Source organism: Eschrichtius robustus, chromosome 20, assembly GCF_028021215.1.
Source record: "Eschrichtius robustus isolate mEscRob2 chromosome 20, mEscRob2.pri, whole genome shotgun sequence".
Taxonomy (NCBI): Eukaryota; Metazoa; Chordata; class Mammalia; order Artiodactyla; family Eschrichtiidae; genus Eschrichtius; species Eschrichtius robustus.
In genome coordinates this window covers 40,310,414-40,332,325 of record NC_090843.1, presented here as the reverse complement: position 1 = coordinate 40,332,325, position 21,912 = coordinate 40,310,414, and the positions used below count along the sequence as shown (strand labels likewise).

Genomic DNA, 21,912 nt, shown 5'->3' with positions numbered 1-21,912 from the left:
CTTAGAACAGCCACGGTGTCTTCTCAGGATGCCTCGGCGGCCCTCTGCCACATCAGTCCTTCGGTGGAGGCGGGAGACACACAGAAGAAAACTATCCCACACCTGTGCTCCCAGGACAATGTCCACAACTGCGCAAAGATGCAGGAGGCGTAGGCCCTGCGCATCCACCCACCTGCCAGCCTCCTGGGACACAGGAGCCGTAGGAGGGGCACCACACAAACGCCAGCAAGGCTCAGTGCCCAGCAAGCTGCCCTGCTGGAGCCCTGGGGCGACAGAGTCATTGGAGGAACGTGTCACCCTGGGGAAGAACCCACTCTCCAAGGCAGTGGGTCCCCCCCACCAACTAGAAAGGGGCTGAATTAATCATCCATGGTTACGTGCCCTGTCTGTCCGTGTGACTCTGTCTGTCACACACACACTCCCACACTCCACTTCCTGACTCATCTGGGGCATTCTGAGTTGCTCCCAGCCCGTTCCCGCAGCAGAGCCCAGGGGATAATTGTACTGCTGTCTCACCGACATTCTGACAGGTACGAGCCTAGTATCTTTCGTGAGTTTCCTCGGGCGTTTGACAGGGGAGGGTTCAGCCGCAAGGGCCCCAGGGAGCCTCCTCTCTCAATGCATTTTCCAGAAGGGCACAGAATGAAGTCCAGCGCCAACTTACAGGCCAGCTTCTGCGGGAGCTCCTGCCCTGTGACTCACAGCCCTGAATCCCTCGCCAGGAGCTGCCACCGTCAGCTCCCAGCCCAGGCCCCACGTGGCCGGCAAATGCCAGTGAATCCGCACTCAAAGGCCACTCTGTCTGCTCCTGCAGGCACGTGGGGTGCCGTGCCCACCACAAGCCGGACTCTGCTATCTCGGCTCCTGCCAAATTTCATTTACATCTTGACGGCCGAGTCCAAGGACAAGGTTATTGAGGACACAGTAGTGGCAAAGGCAGGGGCCACGGCAGCCACTGCTACGGACTGCGCAGGCTGCTCCACCTCCACGCACCGCTTACCTTGCCGAACTGCTCGAAATACTGCTTCACGTCTTCCACCACCGTGTTCGCAGATAATCCACCTACGAAGATTTTCTTTGTTCTTGTGACCATCTGCAAGAAATGACAAGAGGAAGCCATGGGTTAACTAGGTTATCTGAAGCCACACTCATCGAGATGCTGAGCAAGCCACTCTCCACACTTCTCTAGAGAGGAAGGCGATGTTAGGAATATGCCAGCTGCACCAAGCGGGCCCTTTGGACGTCTCAGGATACCGGAGACCGTCACTCTGGATACCTTAGGCCTTCGGGCCGCAACCTGAAAGCTCGAGTGCCATACAGATGGAGAGTGAACCTCTTTGGCTGTAACACACAGCTTCACTGTGATGTTAAGTCACACGTCAAAGCTATTTTAAACCTAAGAGACATGAACAAAAGAGAACTACGTGCATAAAGGTCTGCTGCCCTGAAAGTACCCATAAAGTGTGTCAATAAGAAACTCACACATAATTCAAAACCACATGCAGACTGCCTACACAGAGCCATTCTGGGTGCTGGCTTACGTCTGCCAACAGGACAGACAGGACCTCATACACCGGGACCGCCCTCCAAGCCCGGCCCCCAGGGCTCCTTCCCCTCTGGATTTCTCACCATTCACTTTGATTTGTCCTACACTCAGCCAAGCGCAGCTGGTCCCCAGGCCTCCACACCTCTGTCCACGCAGGTCCTGCTCCTTGGGAGACCTCTCCACTCCTGCACCTCCCTTGCCAAGTTGTGACTTTCCTCCGAGATCCAGTGCCCTTCTCCAAAATTCAAAATACCTGTATAGCCGCCCCACCCAGAAGCTGTTTCTCCTGCTTCTGAACCCCAAACGCTGCGCCCCTCTGCCTCTCACACACTCACTACTTTCCACCTCGCACTGAAGTGAGTGATAATCCTGCCTTCGTTCTAACCTCCTCCCCCAGACCGTGGGCTCCTGACTCCTCTCGGTACCCCCCGGGGTGCAAATACAGGGCCAGGCACACAGAAGTCCACAGCCAAAGTCTGGTGGATGCAAAAACAAACAAATTTCTGCAATGGCCACATTTCAGAATCCCACCAGCCCTAAAGCAAAGGTAGGAGGGAACTCGATGATGTCCACTCTTCAGAGTGGGACCAAAAATCTTACATGGAAGAGTGAAAGACAATAAAATACAATAAATTTTATTCTGAAGACTAAGTTAGGCTGTGCGGGGTTTGGGGTTGGTTTTTTCTTTTTCTTTTTTTATTCTTCTTTAATGTCAAATAAAAATTTGTAAAACTCAGTGGATACAGGGTCTCACCAGTTTGGTTTTATATAATAAAAGCACAACGTCTTAACTCAATGGCTAGATCTTGCCACAAAATATAATACATACATACATCAAATCATCACATTGTACGCTTTAAATATCTTACCATTTTATTTGTTAATTACTCCCCAATAAAGCTCGGGGAAAAAATTTTTGATGAGAACATACAAAGAAAAGCAAGACTAAAACCCAAAAATAAATGAATGAGAGGAATCTGAAAACATTAAAAAAAAAAAAAGAAACAGCCACAATGTCACGCATGTCTATTGTAAGTCGATGCAGGGGGTACTTCCCTGGTGGCTCAGTGGTTGGGAATACATCTGCCAATGCAGGGGACACGGGTTCGAGCCCTTGTCTGGGAAGATCCCACATGCCGCGGCGCAACTAAGCCTGTGCGCCACAACTACTGAGCCTGCGCTCTAGAGCCCGTGAGCCACAAATACTGAGCCCACGTGCTGCAACTACTGAAGCCTGCGCGTCTAGAGCCTGTGCTCCACAACAAGAGAAGCCACCGCAATGAGAAGCCTACACACCACATCGAAGAGCAGCCCCTGCTTGCTGCAACTAGAGAAAGCCCACACGCAGCAACAAAGACCCAACGCAGCCAAAAAATAAATAAATAAATTTATTTATTTAAAAAATAAAAAGTCGATGTAGGTTGCCTAAGTATGGGGGCCATGGCTGCCTGGATCACGTATCACCGAGTCTCCTGACACATGTGTGGAGAGAATGAACCAACCAACCCACTCCCAACAGTAGAGACTCAGCAGAGTGACACCTAAGGGCACAGTGGTCCCAGGCAGGCTGTTCTAAGGAGTGTGAAAGGCTCTGGAAACCTGGCTTCTGTGTCTAAGTCTGGATGTGACCCTGGACAGGACTCGCCTGAGGGCTGGGTTCTGTGCTCTGCACGTGAAGTCCTGGACCAGAGCTCCCTGTCCCGCCTAACCCTGAACTCTCCCGAATCTGTGAGCATGGTGGGCCCGACAGGGAGGCTCCCAGACCTCAGGGACCTGACACTTTAACTCAGCAGCTCCCAGAGGGGACACATGCCACCTCAGCCCGCTGACTGACCCCCGACCTGGAATACCCTTGTAGTGGACATCCTGTGCTGTCTCAGGAGGACACTGCCCTGGTGACTCTCATACATCTCACTGGCCACCACGCAGTGGTTTGCACGTGTGTTTAAAACTGTTGTTTACTATCTTTTCATCTCTTTTCAGATGAATGAGACATTTGACGAGATAATGTACGTGAGGACATTCTATGAAGATCCCACCAGTGTCCACACCTCCGAGCTCCAAGAACCTCCGGTTAACTGGTGGGCATCTTATCCAGCTCCTTGTTCATCTCCCTCCTTATCCGTCTCCCTGCTCATCCCTCAGTCCCCCTGGTGGATCAAGGTCACCTTCACGGTGATACTCCATCAGGCCCTCTCCAGATTTAAATCTCTCCCTACACTCACTAATCACCAAATTTTACTCATCTAACTTCCCTAATGCATTCATTCAACAAATAGATTAAGTGCGAGGTGCCGGAACTCACATTCAAATACAGTGTGGAATTTAATCCCCTTTAAAAACAGAGATCTAATAATTAGCCGACCACACAAGGTTCCTGCTGCAACTAAATTAAATAACATATGCCTAGGGCTTCCCTGGTGGCGCAGTGGTTGAGAATCCGCCTGCCAATGCAGGGGACAAGGGTTCGAGCCCTGGTCCGGGAAGATCCCACATGCCGCGGAGCAACAAAGCCCGTGCGCCACAACTACTGAGCCTGTGCTCTAGAGCCTGCGCGCCACAACTACTGAGCCCGCATGCCGCAACTACTGAAGCCCGCTCGCCTAGAGCCCGTGCTCCGCGACGAGAAGCCACAGTAATGAGAAGCCTGCGCGCCGCGACGAAGAGTAGCCCCCGCTCTCCACAAGCAGAGAAAGCCCGCGTGCAGCAACACCAAAAATAAATAAAATAAATAAATTTACAAATAACATATGCCCAAGAGTCTGGTGGGACAGCGCGTAGATGATAAATAAATGGTCACTAGCTGAATCCAAAGTCAGTTACTAAATTCATCCTTCAGCCTCAGTAGAAACGTGCAGCAGTAAGATACCTTCTACCAAACACTTTGATAAATCAACTCTTATTGACCGTTCTCTTCCACTATCATTTCAAAAACACTTTCCTACATCTCTACGTGATTTCAGATGGGCAAAGACTCCCAATAGTTTCATTTTAGATTTTTCATTCCTTTTTTTTAACCCCAGCCAAGCAATTAAATATCTATAAAGAAACACTAATGTGATCTACAAACATGCACTCGTGGAGTTCTCAACTTAAAGAAACTCTGGAGAGATATTCCATAAAATGAACCCCACGGTCTCATTCAGACATTGTGTAGAGCCAGGTGGGTATAGACAGCAGGCCCTATATATATTCCAAACGTTCACAGGGACGCAGAGAATTAAACAACCAACGTGTCTTCATTCCAAATAACAGAAGTCAATAGAATGTTCATTCCCCAGTAACTGGTAAAAAGAGAAGGTCCCCTCTTACACCCTCCACCGTTGCCCTACAGCCGTAAACCTGCCAAGACAGACCCCTAAAGGCTGGGGAACACATCCAGCTATAAATCTACACAGTCCCAAAACAGTCTTTAAAACACTTTTTTAAAAACAAGGATGAGAAATTCCAGGCCCCAGACAATGTGGCCAAAGTGTCCAAGTTACTAAAACATACTTTCCAGGAACCAGCTCAGATACGGAGATAGATCCCACTCTTCAGCAAACACGAAAAGGAGACTGGTTTAATCAAAACCTTCCAAACGTGAAGAGGCCAGTGGGAAGATGGGCAACACCTGGTTAGCTGCTCACCGACGTCTCAGCTGCAGGAGAGGGGAGCATGGCTGGGGGGTGATGGGGCTCTGCAGGTGACCCCTCCCACCAGGGGTGCTGGGGAAAATGGGAGTGATTTACTTTGGGAATTCTGATGGCATCACTGCTAAATGGGCTGTGCACTGCTCCATGGTTTGCATTCTGGAGAGGGACGCAGGGGGCAGGCAGAGGATGCTAGAATCACACACTCTTCCCTCCATTTCCCTCCCACCTCCATGGCTCCTGAGGACAGCAGGAAGGGGGCAGCGTGGGGACGTGGTGTCCAAGGTCTCAGTGGACTAAACGGAGGTCCTCAAATTCCCATCGATACTGTCAAGGTTTCATTTCTGTGTACATGTTTGCATGCGTGTGTGTGCATGCGCGTGTGTGTGTGTGTGTGTGTGTGTGTGTGTGTATTGGGGGTACCTCTCTATTCCCAATCCTTGAGTCTTGGCTTCTGTGTGCCCCAGGAACCATCCAGCACCCCAGACCTTTAACCCTCTCTGACCCTAGAAACAGCAAGCAGGACCAGTTACACACTGGCCCCCGACTCTATAGCCCTCTGTGTTATAAAAAGTCCTCTCTGCCCACAGTGGAGAGAGCCACCTGTGTCTTCTTCCTGTGCTAGGCCCTTCGGGTAACTGTTTCCCAACCCACAGCCTTCACACCGACACACAGCCGCTGCACACCACAAGGCTCAGGGCCTCCACAGCACACTTAGATGGAGAGAGCCACCACCCATCTGCTCCAGAGAGAGCTCAGTCTGAAATCCACAAGCAAATGGGTCTGAAACATCCTTGGCTTGGAGTTTTTGGTGGAAGGCTGCACCCAGAGCGAGGGCCCTACACCCTTGGGGACAGCCCCTCCCCTAGCAGATACCTCCTTTTATGGTCTAGGGCGGCATTCTGGGAAGGCGTGTGTGTGTGTGTGTGTGTGTGTGTGTAGCACGCATAGGGGCATGGGGAGGGTTTGGGCTGTCACAAATCACTGCTGCAAAGTTTTGTTATCCGGACCCGTAATTTAACTAAACACTACTGCTCTCCACACAACTCTTGGCTCCAGAAAGAAAACCCCAGCATCCATTCCAGTTCGGAAAATTGCTGTTTACACATAAGAACTGGCCAAAGCCAGCTGCTAACTAGAGCTGCAAAGAACACTCCACCTTCCTGCCTCTAACCAGAGAGCTGGCTTTTTTTTTTCGAGTTTCAAAAATTCTCTTTTAAAAAAATGTGTTTCCATCTGAAGTGGTCACTCAGAGTGGAGCCACTGGCTGTATTTTTATAAGATCGAATAAAGCAGGTGTGTGTGTGTGTGTGTGTGTGTGTGTGTGTTGAAAGCAGAGGGTGGAGGTGTTAGAATCTTTTATGATGAGATCGAAGAGGAAATTTTAGCTCCAACAGCACTGGCCCAAAGATATTAGTTGTCACACAAGAAAACAACAGAACAACAACAAATATTTCTGATCCTAATAAATGCATGGAAAGGCAGGAAATGGCTCTGAAGAGTCTTAAATGGGTGTGAGAGAGGCCCAGAGAAACTCAGTCAGCTCTTGCCATAACCATGCTCCTGAAAAGAGTTCAAATTCCCCTCGGTGAAAAACCACGAGCCATCTTCAGGGCCCAAGAACGCAGGCTCTTTGCAGATGCTCTCCCATCTATGGGAATCCCAAGGTTGAAAGAGCCCAGGAAGGATAAGAATGCTAGCATTGGACGAGCTCTCGCAAACCTGATTGTCCATCATCCCCATTATGCAGATGAAAAAATCAAGTCCCAGCAAGGTGACTCATGTGCTAGTTAAAGGCAAGGCAGAGTGACAAAGGAGAACTGGTAAGTAAGTTGAAAGATACCATGTGATTTCATACTAGATTCTGAATTTGGTGAGCACTTTGTTCTTCAGGATCTGGGATGAGACTGTGTGGTATCATCAACTCTGCATTTGAGAATTAAGCCCAATCTTTAATGGTAAAGAAGCTCTAGGAAGGCTGACTGAGATCCTAGAAGTCCCAAACTCCATGGCCCCCTCCCCTGAGGTGTTTCTTCCAAGGGACCTGTCCTCTAAAATTCTTACATTCTCCCAATATTTTCTTCCATTCTGCCCTCCTCCCCCTAAACTACCACTCTTGCCACCACCAACACCCCAATCACATCCGAATCCAATGGCAAAACTCATGTAACGTACGAAATCAGAACACAAGTCAGGAACTGGGAATCTTCTCCAAAAATTTCTAGAATCATATGTGGAAAAAGAGACTACAGTGGCTTGATGAGTCCCCCCCAAAATTCATGTCCACCTAGAACCTCAGAATGTGATCTCATCTGGAAAGAGGGTCTTGCAGCTATAATTAATAAAGGATCTTGAGATGAAATCACCCTGGGTGTAGGGTGGGCCCTAAATCCAATGAGGTGTCCTTATAAGAGGAGGAGAAGGGACACACACACACACACACAGACACACACACACACACACGAAGGTTGTGTGAAGACAGAGGCAGAGACTGCAGTGATGTGTCTACAAGCCAAGGAATGCCGGCAGGTCCCAGGAGCTAGGAGAGAGGCGAGGGACGGTTTCTCCCTCACAGCCTCCAGAAGGGAGCCTCTGTCTCCTCCAGACTTGTAGACTCCTAACTATGAGAGAACACTTCTGTGGCTTCAACGACCCCGCGTGTGGCAGCCCCAGGTAACTAACATGGGGACCTCCTTGGGAGAGGCTCTCAGACACCACGGCCTCAGTCTCACCTGTCCTTGGTGACGGTGGGGCGTGGCCCACAAGGACGCCTCCACCACCCTGGGGGAGAAGAACGCTACGCCCCAGGTGTGACCATCTGAATCTGCCCCCTGAGGAAGGCAGGTCACACTCATCATTTGCACAAGCACTATGGCAGGGGCCGCAGGGTCAAGGCTCTGTCCCAGAAGGTGAGGTGGGAAGGTAAAGGAGTCAGGAGAGCAGAGCCAGCTCTTGAAGAGAAGTGGCCCAAATGCGACTTAAGTTCCTCTGATAAAACATGTAGGGCCAGGGTTGACACGTGGCAGGGTCCCTCCTAATAGCAGGTCCTCTTCTCCTACGGAAAGCCGTGGTGCCCACGTCTCCTCCACGCTCAGAATGCGCTGTCCTCCCTGTGGACCCACTGTGGGCCCGGCCCTGGGCTGAGCCCTCCTCACAGTTGCCCTCCTCAGGCCTCACGTCAGTCCTCAGACGGGTCTCAGCTTCTCTTCCACAGCCAAGGAGACAGGCTCAGAGATGTGAAGCATCCAAAGTCACACAGCACCAGCGGGTGACAAAATGGGGCATCACAACCCCGAGCTTTCTTTTCTGGGGGGGCGGGGGGGTGGGGCACGCCACGCGGCATGTGGGATCTTAGTTCCCTGACCAGGGATCGAACCCAGGCCCCCGGCAGTGGAAGAGTCCTAACCACTGGACCACCGGGGAATTCCCCAACTTGAGCTTTCTATTCGTTGAATCTCCTACGCCTTTACTTGTGACATCCCAGCAAAAAGAGCCAACTGGGGACAGGGAGACGAGGGGACGTCATGAGGAGCAAGTCTGATTCTGCCCTTTTCGATTCTGAAGGCAAGATGCAAAACCGACAGGCCAGATGCTGCTGGTGGGAACGTCAAATGCTGCATCCGCTCTGGCAAACAGTCTAGCAGCTCCTCAAATGATTAACTGTCGAGTTACCATAGGACCCAACAATTCCACTCCTACTATATACCCAAGAGAAATTAAAACGTATGTCCACCCAAAACCTTCCCCACAAAATGTTCACAGCAGCCTTGTTTGTCAGTCAGAAAGTGGAACACCGATGGATGGATGGATGGATGGATGGGTGGATGGATAAATTAAGTGTGATCTATCCATATAATGGAATATTATTTGGTCACAAAAAGGAATGGAGCGCTGACACGTGCTACAACCTGGATGGATTTTGAAAACATTGTCTGAAGTGAAAGAAGGCAGTCATAAAAGACCACATGTTGTATGACTCCATTCATATGAAAGTTTGATGGGGAAACCCATAGGGACAGCACGTAGAATAGGGGTTGCTTAGGGCTGAGGGAGAGGTCAGGAGGTGTGGCTAAAGAGTATGGGGCTCCTTTGTGAGGTGGTGAAAACGCTCTAAAACGGACTGTGGTGATGGTGCACGTATCTGTGAACAGACCAAAAACCACTGACCTATACACTTCAAATGGGTAAATTACACGGCATGTGAATTGTATCTCACTAAAGCTGTTTTCGGAGTTTTTCTTAATGACAGGCCCAAAAGATTCCCAAGTCAAGAATCTGAGTGCAAAAAGGGCTTAAAATAAACCCAAGCGTCCAAGAAAGCATGCTTCCCCTGTTTCATCCAGCAGCTAATTCCATGTGCCTCAATTCACCCACGGTTGACCACTGGACAAAGGGGTAACAATATCTGATGTCGTCAACTGCAGAAATTAATTTAACTTCAGAGGAAACTAATTATAAATATAACCCCAAATGTTTCTTAGAGCACTCGCTCCCCATCTGTAGCTATTAGCCAGAGAGCACCAGTGTTCAGGCTACAATTTGGCATTCCCTCTAAATAGCTTTAAAATTGGAAGGAAGAGACTAGACTTCATCTATATGGGGCTAGAATATAATGTATACACAATTAGCCGACATAGCCAGGGTACAGCATTACCTCTGATTAAAACAGTAACTCACCTAAAAGAAAGTGTGATCTCCTAATGAAGGTGATCAGGGTGCTTCAGCAGGGAGCTGACCCCCCAGCCCTTTCCAAGCCCTCACCCAGCTCTCTCCCAGGCTAATTTAAAAAATACTACTTCCTCTTACCCTTGGGGGAAAATCTGTAGCCAGAGAGGGTGACCGGTCCACAGATTGGTATCAGAGAGTAATATCCTAGCCAGTGGCACTCAGACTGGGGGCTGGGGGGGTAACAGAAAAAGGTGCAGAGATGGAGTGCCGCCTTGGAAAGCACAGGAAATTAAGGATCGTGACCTGCTGCTGAGCGAGGTGGCTGGCTGGCCATCACACCATCATCCCAGGTACCCAAGCTGCTCTGCATCCACGGGTAGTGTCTCCATCCCTCCATCCTTTTCAGAGCCCCCAGCCCCCAATACTTGTCACAGAGTGATGGGCTCAGTACACAGAAGGCCCCAAAGACTCTCTCTCCAGGGTTCAAATGATTACCAACACACAGAGGCAATTAAAACCCATCATCTTTTACAGCAATGGTATTAAGTGAAATTTAGTACCCTTTACTACTGCTGAATTTTCGAGGAAGCCGAGCATTTCTGCATACGAAAGAGGTGCCTCCACAGCCCCAGCCAAGGGACAGGCAGCCAAAGCAGATTCTTAATAAACCCCAGAAAGAGGTGGGAAAGAAGGGCCAGACAGGACAGCAGGCTGGGATGAACTCAGTTCACTCCACCTGTGCCTGTCCCTCCAGCAGTAGGAGCCCGATTCACCCACCCAGGGTGGACTTCTTCTGGAGACAAAGAGGAGGGCTCCCGGGGAGTGGGAGGGCCCTAGACATGGTAACACGATGGTCCCGGGGCCCCGTGGCTAGAGCCTAGGTCCAAGGCGACCCTGACAGAAATGGTCCAAGGGAAACAATAATAAGCTTAAAATTCTTTGTCCACCCGGTTTCACGTTTTCAAGCACATCTGTGTACACTGAGACATACTGAATAACTCCCCTGGTTGGTCAGATGAAAAGAGGTCAAGTCTCTCCACAGCGCTGGGAGACACCTTCCTCCTTTGAAAAATGGGCATAAGGCCCTGGCCTGAACAACACAAACTGAGATGGCAAATGTGAAATCCTAACTCCAAGACTATGGCCCATAGGAAGCCCCTGTACCTCGAACCAAGCCACCAAGGCCAACCCAACCCCCGAGCCCACGCCGCTAACACACACCTTCCTCAGAGCCTCTCCCCTGGCTCCAGCCTCGCCAGTGCCAACCTCCAGGCAGAGAGGTGCCTGAGGCCCTGCTCACAGCCGTGCTCAGGGTTACCTGAAGCCAGCCCGTGTGCAGGCCCCGGGACTGAACACACAGCTGAGGTGATGGGCTCAGACCGTCCCTTCCTACTTCCCAAACCACTCTTTTCCTGAAATATTTCAGGTTGTCTGGGTAGCAACTACCAGAGAGGCAGTTTCTACTCAGAAGTTAAGCATTTCACAAATCAAAACTACCATGAGGCACCACCTCAGACCAGTCAGAACGGCCATCATCAAAAAGTCTACAAACAGCAAATGCTGGAGAGGGTGTGGAGAGAAGGGAACCACCTACACTGGTGGGGGGAATGCAAATTGGTGCAGCCACTAAGGAAAACAGTGTGGAGGTCCCTTAAGAAACTAAAAATAGAGCTACCATATGATCCAGCAATATGCTATTCTGGGCATATATCCAGAGAAAACCATAATTTGAAAAAAATACACGCACCCCCATGTTCACAGCACCACTATTTACAACAGCCGAGACATGGAAGCAACCTAAATGTCCATTGACAGATGAATGGACAAAGAAGATGTGGTACATATGTACAATGGAATACTACTCAGCCATAAAAAGAATGAAATAATGCCATTTGCCGCCACATAACCTAGAGATTATCACACTAAGTGAAGTAAGCCAGACAGAGAAAGACAAATATCATATGATATCATATATATATGGAATCTAAAATATGATACAAATGAACTTATTTGCCAAACAGAAACAGACTGACAGACATAGAAAACATACTTATGGTTACCAAAGGGGAAAAGCAGGGAGGGAAAAATTAGGAGTTTGGCATTAGCATATACAAACTGCTATATGTAAAATAGATAAACAACAAGGTCCTACTGTATAGCACAGGGAACTATACTCAATATCTTGTAATAAACCATAATGGAAAAGAAGATGAAGAAAAATATATATATGTAAATGAATCACTCTGCTGTACACCAGAAACTAACACAACTTTGTAAATCAACTATACTTCCATTAATTAATTAATTAATTAATTAATTAATCTTTAAAAAGAAGTTAAGCATTTAAAAGTTCCTTGAAACCAGAAGAGTCTCTGTGTCCTGCACGTGACGTGCAGGAAAGCTCAAGGCGCACGCTGAAAACCATGTCAGGAAGGATGGTCAGAAGACAGACCCTTGGTTAAGGAAAATGAGGCTTAGTAGGGCACCACTGTACTCTGGGGAAGACTGGTCGATAGAGGACTTCAGGAACAACAACACAGCTCTTCTTGGGAGAGAAAGGATAAAAAACTAGGCTGGTAGGCAGGCTCTGAAGCCAAGGTATCCCATCCCCCAGGCCCTCCAGTTGATTTCATGAAAAGAACAAATGGCAGCCTTAACCCTTAGCCTTGATTACCTTCATTAACATATTTTAGATGCACATGGCAATCAGTTCTTGATGAGCAAGTTTTACCTAATCCACGGAGCTGAACCAGGCTGCGGGTTCCCTGACACTCCCGGAGGACAGCAGGGCTCAACCTTGGCTGCACCTTAGAACAGCCTGGGGAGCCCCTAAAACCTACAGATACGGGCCCCACCCTCGGGGATTCTGATTTCATTGGTCTGTGGGGAGGCCTGGGCGTCAGTATTTTTTCAGCATTTTCCAGATGACTCTAATATACAGTCAGGGCTCTGCAAGAAGCTGCTTGTGCCATCTTACAGGAGAGAAAGTGGGCGACGGAGACCTCAACAAAAGGTCTTGTTATTACCATCCTGCACACAAGAGTGGGGAAAAGCCAGGGAACAGCAGAAGGAGGCTGGGACTTGAACCAGGGAGCGCTGGGCTTGAGTCCCTCGCAGGTGAGCCATGGGCAAAAGTGAGGGCAATACCTATACGTCACAGAGCTGCCATAAGCATCACCAGAGATAAGGATGTGAAAGCACCTGGCACATGTCATAAAACATTTGCTTGAATCCCAGGAGAGTGAGAATGCAGACCAAGAGGGTCAGAGAAGAAAATAAATTGCAGAGGACTGTCTCTGGTGGCAAGCCATATTCATTCACTCATTCTCTCATCAAACGTGTTTTGAGGACCTACTATGTGCCGAGCATGGTGCTCGGCTTGATGGATGTTAAGTGGACCAAGACCTGGTCTCTGCTCTGAAGGTGTTTACAGTCAAGTAGCAGGCTCATTACTGCAGCCTGGTGAGGCTTTGGGGCGCAAGACTGGGTGTGACCTGAGGCTTGAAGTCAGCAGTGGGGGAGCCAGGAAAGGAAGGGGAGAAGGGCCTCCCCAGCTGAGGCTGTAGCATCTTCAGGGTTGGCTGAAAGGCTGCAAGCGAACCTGAAATACTGTAGCTCAAGGTTATCAATGGAATGCAAGGAGAAGGGGGGCCAGGCCAGGCAGGGAAGGACCTGCAGGCCATGACAGGAAGCAACAGAAAGCCTCCACAGGGTTTAAACAGGGGAGCAACTCTTCAATCAGCTGTTAAAGAGAAAAGCAGGGCCACTGTGGGGGGCTGGGTCACCTTAACACTTAGATGCTGGCAAGGAGGCAAGAGTGGCGAGAAAAGCATGAACCAGAAGGAAGGTTCCCAGACCTAGTGACCTGCATGCAGCCTGGGGTTCACTTCCCCATGAGCAGGTCCCTCCCTGCTCTGTCACTCATTCTACTGTTCCAGAAACATCCCGGGGTGGGAGGAAAGGTCGGGGCAGGTGGGGGAGGCACAAGCAGAGAGAAGCACATTGCACCCTTGGCGTGGTCGTCTTTGGTAAACACACGCAGCCACCTGTTGGGCCATAAATTTTACCTGTCAAGAAAAAAAAAAAAAGTCAAATTCCCCCCCCCAGGATGTGCCGGTCTGGTCCCTGCCACCCGCCACAAGGAACTTCCTTTGAGGGAAAGAGGGTACCCAAAGAAGTGTTTGCAGTAAAAGAGACAAGCCAAGATAATCATGAGCAAGTCCCTCTACCTGTTATTAAATGCCTCACCCCTCAAGAGAGGGAGGGTGAGCTTCCTGAACCAAAGAGATCCTTGGAGGCAGGAAAGAGCACCAGATTCGGAGACTCTGGAGATGGGAGGGCCAGGTTCCAATCCCAGCAGCCAGAGCAGGTCAAGTGATAGAGCAGAAAGAGGAACCCAGGAATCTCCATTCTGACGCATACATACTAGGTGACCGTGACAAGTGACTAAGCTTCTCTGACCTTGACTTTCTCCCTCTATAAAATGGGATTAAAAGAGCTAACACATGAAACATGCTTAGCACGGGGCTGGAACAACAGGCAGACAAATTCCCTCTTCCCCCTTCCCCGCCGCCTGCCCTGCCCCACCAGTCACTGAACTCTCTCGGTTTGGCCATGAACGGGAATCAAACCTTTCCTGCCTGTCCCGCAGACAAAACAAAAGGAAAAACACTTGGAAAAGGCAAGAAGCACACTTGTAAATTTAAAGACTAGTTATTATTGATTCTACTTTTTTCAGATTTCTCGGACACCAACCTGAATCAGCCCACCCCCAGCAGTGGTCCTGGGCAACCACAGTATTCCAGGGGCTGCGGATGCTGCAGCAAAAAGGATGCCATCTCAGTGCAAAGCAGCGCCTTTATCCGCCTTAATCTACGCAGCCCCTTACCCTACAAAGAGAAACAGACTATTCCACACGAGGAAGATCATTCTCTATAGGAGATAAAAGCTGTCCATGCCTTGGAGGTCATATTTCTCTGCAACACCAATATCCTAACATGCCTGTTGCCTCCTCATGCCAGGAACATATTTCTATAAATCCTCACATAAAAGAAAACTTTACTTTCCAGAGGGGTAAACAGGGGAGAAAAAGGGAACAACAGTCGCAGCAAAACCTCACCAATCAAACAGAACTCGGTCCACCAGGAACTTGACTAAATGTGCAATGTTACAGATGTTTTATAGCCATGATGTCTGTTCTATTTAAAACACTTGCACTAGGCCAACCCAACCACGGGAAAGAGAGAAAGAAAAGATATGTTCCCCAGTGTGCCCAACCTAGCTAACTGGTCTGGGCTGGCTGTTTGTTGAGGTAAAGAGGTAACCGGGGACCTGTAGCTGCCGGCCGAACGGTGGGGGGCTCATTTCGTAGTTCACTCTGGAGGGCTGTCAAATCAGCCTCGCGGCCCGACAAACGGCGCCCGGTCTCTCTGAAGGGCACTTCTGCCTGGAAGACCAGGGTCTTCTATGGGGAACTTACCCTGCACCTGACAAGTGCTTCATAAAATCGAGTTCCCTTCCCTCAAGGAAGAAAAATCTGCCCAGTTAAACCTCATTTGTCCAACAACACTCACTCATTCATTCCCTCCACAAACATTTGTTCAGTGCCTGCCATGCGTAAGGCCCTGAGCTAGAGGCTCACAGGCAAATCAGCCATGGTCAGGATGCCCCGTGTCCCCCGAGAATGGAAGCCTCATAAGGGAGAGTCAATTCACCCTCTAGAATGGAAGCATCATAAGGGTAAGACTTTTGTCTGTTTTGTTCGCCACTGCATTCCTAGCACCTAGAAGAATGCCTAGCACACAGCAAGCACTCAATAAATATGGGTTGAACAAGAATGAACGTATACTCCCTGCTCTTGAATTACCCAGTTTGTGGATGATTCAAGGTCCCCGGGTACCTTCCTTGTCTCCTCTCTGGACCCTTGGTAATTCCCGGCACTCCTGGTTGCTAAGCTGGACACAAGCTTCAGGAGATAAAAGCTTCATTCCTAAGCAGAACAGCTGGCCACAGTCCTGTTCAGGAGGCACAGACAACACAGAGCGCTGCTCTGAAAGGTCCTGCCGGACTGAGTCAGACAGACCTTTCTCTGGACGAACACAGTTAGTGATCTGGTAGGGTCATCTTTTATATATAAAAAAGACAATTAGTGACTCTTGATAAGAAACCACTTAAAGGGTCAAATGAAACAGGGAGGGTCCTGAAACCCCTGGCGGTCACAGATTCAGTGACAACAACCAGTGTCTTTATTACTGGCTCTTGATTCTATTGGACATCAAACATTAATGACTACCTAGTCCCCACCAGGCCCTGGGAGCCCAAACGAAAAGATTTAGTTCTCTGCCCTTAAAGATCTCGCAGGGGTCTGACAAAAACACACAATGGCAGGAGTGGGCAAAGTACGACAGAGGGAAATACGATGAATCGTGTCAGGAGGGTCAGAGAAGGCTTCAAAGAGGAGATGCCTGACTAGGGTTTTCAAGGATAAGCAGGAATTTCCCAGGAAGACAAAAGAGAAAGGCAGACAGAGTCATAACAGCATGAAATATCCTTGCCCGTTTCAGGCACTAAAAGTTTGGCACTGCTAGGAATCAAGTGGAGAGAAGAGTTTAATGGGAGATAACGGATGGAGACGTGGAGTCTTGTAGACCATGACCAAGGAGACTGGACTTCATCTTGAAGACAAGAGGTCAAAGATTTGCAAGAGAGGATTAACATGACCAGCTCTGTGTTTTAGATAAGTCACTCTACAGAGGATAGATCGAAGGGCTTGAAAATAGACACGGTAAGAACAGTCAGAAGCTTATCATAATGGATGAAGGGACCCCGAACTAAAGCAAGGATATTTTGCATAACAAAGCAGGAAGAGATTTAAGAGTGAGCAGAAGACAAAATTATCAGAACTGGGTAAATGGCCAGATGCAGAAATGAGGGAGAGGAAGGAGTTTTGAATTTACTGGGTGGCTGAGTCAGGGGGGTTTCACCAACAGAGATAAGGAATGCAGAAGAAAGAGGTTTGCAGAGGAATGATACACGTGTTCAGTTTGGGTGTATTAAATTTGCAGTGTCCATAGGACGATTTGGGCATCTGTTCTGCAGCTCAGAAGAAAGATTAAGCCAGAGGACCCAGATTGAATTTACCAGTGTCTAAGTGGCCTCTAAAATCGTGGGAGTGAATGAGATGAGAGGGTAGAGTAAAAGCAGGGACAAGGACAGTTTCAGGAGGAATCCCAACATCTTTTGCATACCCAAAACAATGGCCAAAGAACCAGGAGAGAAATGAGAGAAAACTGTTTTGCCAAGTGTGGCATATGGCCCCTTGGTCCATTCCCCTTCCCTTGAATCTGAGTAAGCTTGTGACTGCTACAACCAATAGAATACAGAAGAAGGGATGGTATGTGACTTCCAAGGCTGCGTCATAAAAGGTGCTGTAGTTTCCAGCTTTTTCTCTGGGGCATGCATACTTGGAGCCCTGAGCCACCCAAGTAAGAAGACCAACTACCCTGAAGCCGCCATGTTGTAAGGGAGCCCAGCCACATCAACAGACCACATGCCGGAGCTCCACTCTTCAAGTCATCCTTGCCCAGGCACCAGACATATGAGTGATAAGGCTTCAGATGATTCCAGCCCTTTGCCCTCCAGTGACCATCCAGATGTCAAGTCTTCTGGCCTGAGGTCCGAAACATGGTGAAGCAGAAACCAGCTATCCCTGTTGTGCCCTGTCTGAATTCCTGACCCCGTGATTCCCTGAGCATAATACAATGGTTGCTTTAAGCTGCTAAATTTGGGAGCAATTTGTTACAGAGCAATGAGAACTGTAACGCCAAAGTTAGGGCATTTCAAACAGAAGGGAATGGTCAATGGTGTTCAACAACATAAAGATGTTTAGTACAGTAAGGAAGAATCAGGTCTCCATTTCATTGGCTCCAGACCTCAGTCACACACTTTCCATGACCAATCTCAGTACCTGCGGGGCCAGGAATCTACACGCGGCTCATCCACAAACCAAGCTGCCGTGTGAGCCACTGTCCCAGACAGGCCCCTGGGGGTGCTGAGGGCTGGAGTGACTTGCTCTCTGTGGATGGTTTTGAGTATTCATTTTGGGGAAACCTGACTGCTGATGGCAACTGGCACTGAAGATTTGCCCATGAACACAACTGTTCCAAGGCACGTTGCCATATGCTCGCTGTGGTCAACTTTGCCTTTAGAAAGGTAGAAGTCTAAAAAGTCAGGTTTTTCTGGAGAGAAACGGTTAGCATTGTATATATAAGTAGTTCCAAGCAGCCACCTGAAAACAGGTTGATAAGCAATCTGTTTTAAAAGCCCTTGCTTGCCCTTGGCCAAGGGTACTCCTCTCTTCCTGAGTGAACGCTGGATTTTTGATGCTCAGGATACATGTGAAACTATGATTGTCTTGCACAGTCTGCATCTGCAGCTCTGGGCAACTCACTTCCTGTCCAGCCATCAAGTCTCTGGGTCTCCTGACTTGCTGGGAAATGCAGCATTCCTCTCCCTGGCCACAGCCCTGCCCCCTAAAGGCCTGCTTGGTCTTCCACTCTGTTCTTGCCCTGCTCGCCCCAAACCTTCTCTGTGCCCCAGAGATAATCCAGGTCAAAGGAGTGTGTTAAAACACGGAGACTGAGCCACGTGGGACCCTGCAGAATACTCAGTCTGCACAAAGAGAGACCTAGAAAGGAAATAAGACCCAGTGGTACAATTAACCAGAGGAGAAACCTGATCTTATCACACCTTTTCTTTTGCAAAAATCTCATCATAAGAATATGGCTGAGTTGTTTTTTATTTTTTGTGGTTTTTTAAATTTATTATTTATTTTTGGCTGCATTGAGTCTTCATTGCTGCGCGTGGGCATTCTCTGGTTTCGGCAAGCAGGGTCTACTCTTCGTTGCGGTGCCTGCAGTCTTCTCATTGCAGTGGCTTCTCTTGCTGTGGAGCATGGGCTCTAGGTGCATGGGCTCAGTAGTTGTGGCACATGGGCTCAGTAGTTGTGGCGCACAGGCTCAGTAGTTGTGGTGCAGCGGCTTAGCTGCTCCACAGCATGTGGGATCTTCCCGGACCAGGGCTCGAACCCGTGTCCGCTGCACTGGCAGGCAATTCTTAGCCACTGCGCCACCAGGGAAGCCCATGGCTGCGTTTTAACTGTCCCTTTATCAACACAATTTCTGAGTAGCTACTTGGAATGAAACCTTGTGGGAAGAGAAATGAAGAGTAATAACAGGAATCACTGTCCTGGGGTGGGGGGGGGGGTGGGGGGGCTAATATTTTAATCAGGGAGACAGGATATCTGCAGAGACACTGAAAATCATCAACACATTTTTCAAGGTTTCAGCCTTTATTACTAGGTTCCAAACTACCTCTGCAGCCCCGCCTCCCACTCTCTCTACACCCCATGCTCCAGCCTTGCTGCTCTCACCACTACATGCACTTCTACACCCCCAGGCCTTCATTCAAGCTGCCCCCTCCCCCAGAAACCTCCCTCCACCTACTTTTGCCCATCACCCTTCTCCAAGCCCTCACCCCTCGGTCCAAACGTCTCTGCTCAAATGTCATGTTGCCGGGGCTTCCCTGGTGGTGCAGTGGTTAAGAATCTGCCTGCCAATGCAGGGGACACGGGTTCGAGCCCTGGTCTGGGAAGATCCCGCATGCCACGGAGCAACTAGGCCCGTGAGCCACAAATACTGAGCCTGCGCGTCTGGAGCCTGTGCTCCGCAACGGGAGGGGCCGCGACCGTGAGAGGCCCGCGCACCGCGATGAAGAGTGGCCCCCGCTCGCCGCAACTGGAGAAAGCCCTCGCACAGAAACGAAGACCCAACACAGCCAAAAATAAATATTAAAAAAAGAAAAAAAGCCATGTTGCCTACTAGGCCTTCCTTGACCAACCTGTTCAAAACTGCAAGCCACCCCACACCCCAGCACTCCCGAGCCCTTCTTTTGGCTTATCATCTTCTAACAACTACGATTTACTTATTTTATTTATCATGTCTCCCTCCCACCGGAAAGGAAGTTCTGTGAGATCAGGAATTTTGTCTGTTTTGTTCACAGATGTACTCCTAGTACCTGGGTCATGAGTGATAGTCAATAAATATTTGCTGAGTGAATGAACGAACATTCTAAAGCATTCCCCCATCTCCCTTCAGAAACCATAAACGATTCCTGTCTCTACACCCGCACAGGATATAAACTGTTCCTAAACAGTGGCTTCCCATTATCACTACATATTTACTCATCATGTTCAAGTTCCTTGCAGGGAAAGACCATTGTTTATTCATCTTCGTATTCCCCAAAGCATTGGTGGTGCTCAAGTATATAATCTACTGAATCCAACTTAAAAATCAAATTGCATGGAAAATGGGCAAAGAATACACAGCTAATGTAACTCTATACCTAAATGATTCTCGTATCCTTCAGCAGTACTTACGAGGCTTGTCTTGGGTGCAGAGCACAGTGCTAGGGTTTCTGAAAATACAGATAAACAAGACACGCACGTGCAATGTCCTACATGATAGACACTAGCCACATGTGACCAGCCCCATTTCAAATGCGCGGGGGCCGTACGTACTGGATGGCACAGAACGTATAGCTCGTCGAACAGAGTTTCACTGGACGGCAGTGACATAGATAGTCCCGGTCCTCAGCGTCTAAACCTCTAGTGGGGCACACAGGACAGGTACAGGAAGGACCAGGGAAACAATATGTGAACCAGTCACACAGGAACCAGCAGAGGGCTGCGAGCGGAAAGGTAAGAGCTGTCACTGCTTGAGGGAAAGGAAGAAGTGGGAGACGCTTCAAGAGAGGGGAGGAGGGGGCTTCCCTGGTGGCGCAGTGGTTGAGAATCTGCCTGCCGATGCAGGGGACACGGGTTCGAGCCCTGGTCTGGGAAGATCCCACATGCCGCGGAGCAACTGGGCCCGTGAGCCACAGCTACTGAGCCTGCGCGTCTGGAGCCCGTGCTCCACAACGGGAGAGGCTGCGATAGTGAGAGGCCCGCGCACCGCGATGAAGAGTGGCCTCCGCTCACCGCAACTAGAGAAAGCCCTCGCACAGAAACGAAGACCCAACACAGCCATAAATAAATAAATAAATAAATAAATAAAAATTTAAAAAAAAAAAAAAGAGAGGGGAGGAGATACGTGAGATGACCCTCTAAAAATGAGTGAGTTTTTCTAGGCAAGAGAAAGGAAGGTCATTCCAGAAGCCTGGAGAGGGAGCACACACACACAAGAGGGGTCCAGGGCCCACTCCCTAGAGCAGAGGTGCCTGGGGACCTGCGTGACGTGACGCAAGAAGGTGAGGCTGGACTTCCAGCTCTGGAATTCCAGACCCCCTGGGCAGTCGGGAGCAGGGGGCATGTAAGTCTGGAGTCAGAGACAGGCCACCAGAGAGAAGCCACTCGAAACCAGATGAGAGGTCTTGATGGATGATGGCAGCAGAAGTAGAAATGAGGGAACGGACACGTGGCCGTAGCAGGCCAGGGATGAGGCCACCAATGACCCTTGGGGAGATGGAACACCCAAATTTAAAGGGTCCAGGGAGCTCGCAATAGCACAGTCCCCCTGAGACTGTAAGCAGCTGGAAGGCAAATCCCACATCTGCTCAGAGTCTGGGGCTGGGGGGTTCACAGACTAACCAACACGCAAGTCCGGATGGCTCGGCCTCAGAAGCTGCCGCTGGGAAACCGAGGGGTCCACCCTCTGTTCAAGTTCAGCAGGCCAGCTTTCCTCGGTCCCTCCCAGGCCACCCACTGTGAGTTAAAGACGCATTTACGCACCCTCTGGGGGCTCAGCGTGGAACAATTCCAGACACAGCACGAGGCCTTAAGCAGGTGGTGAAGATGCAGGGCACAACTTGGGTGATGCTACTATAGGGCTCCACAAAGCCTAGGATGCATTTCGGGAGCAGCTAATAATAAAAGCAGGAGGAGGGGGAAAGGCGGAAAAGTCAACCTGGCATTTCCCAGGGACCCTCCTCCTCCCCACCCCGCCACAGGCACCTTTGTGACAACTGGCTTCTATCTCCAATTAGCCTATTTTCATCGGCCAAGGGCCAAGA

At 49.5% G+C, this 21,912-nt stretch overlaps 1 protein-coding gene across 4 annotated transcripts in view; it reads right to left on the bottom strand.

Moving 5' to 3' along the window:
• MSI2 (musashi RNA binding protein 2) overlaps window positions 1-21,912 on the bottom strand; it is a 387,038-nt gene that overhangs the window by 249,754 nt on the left and 115,372 nt on the right. For all 4 annotated transcript variants that reach the window (XM_068531153.1, XM_068531154.1, XM_068531155.1 and 1 more), the window contains exon 6: window positions 1,001-1,093. In XM_068531153.1, coding sequence (XP_068387254.1) covers window positions 1,001-1,093 — 93 coding nt within the window. The remainder of the gene's footprint in view (window positions 1-1,000; window positions 1,094-21,912) is intronic.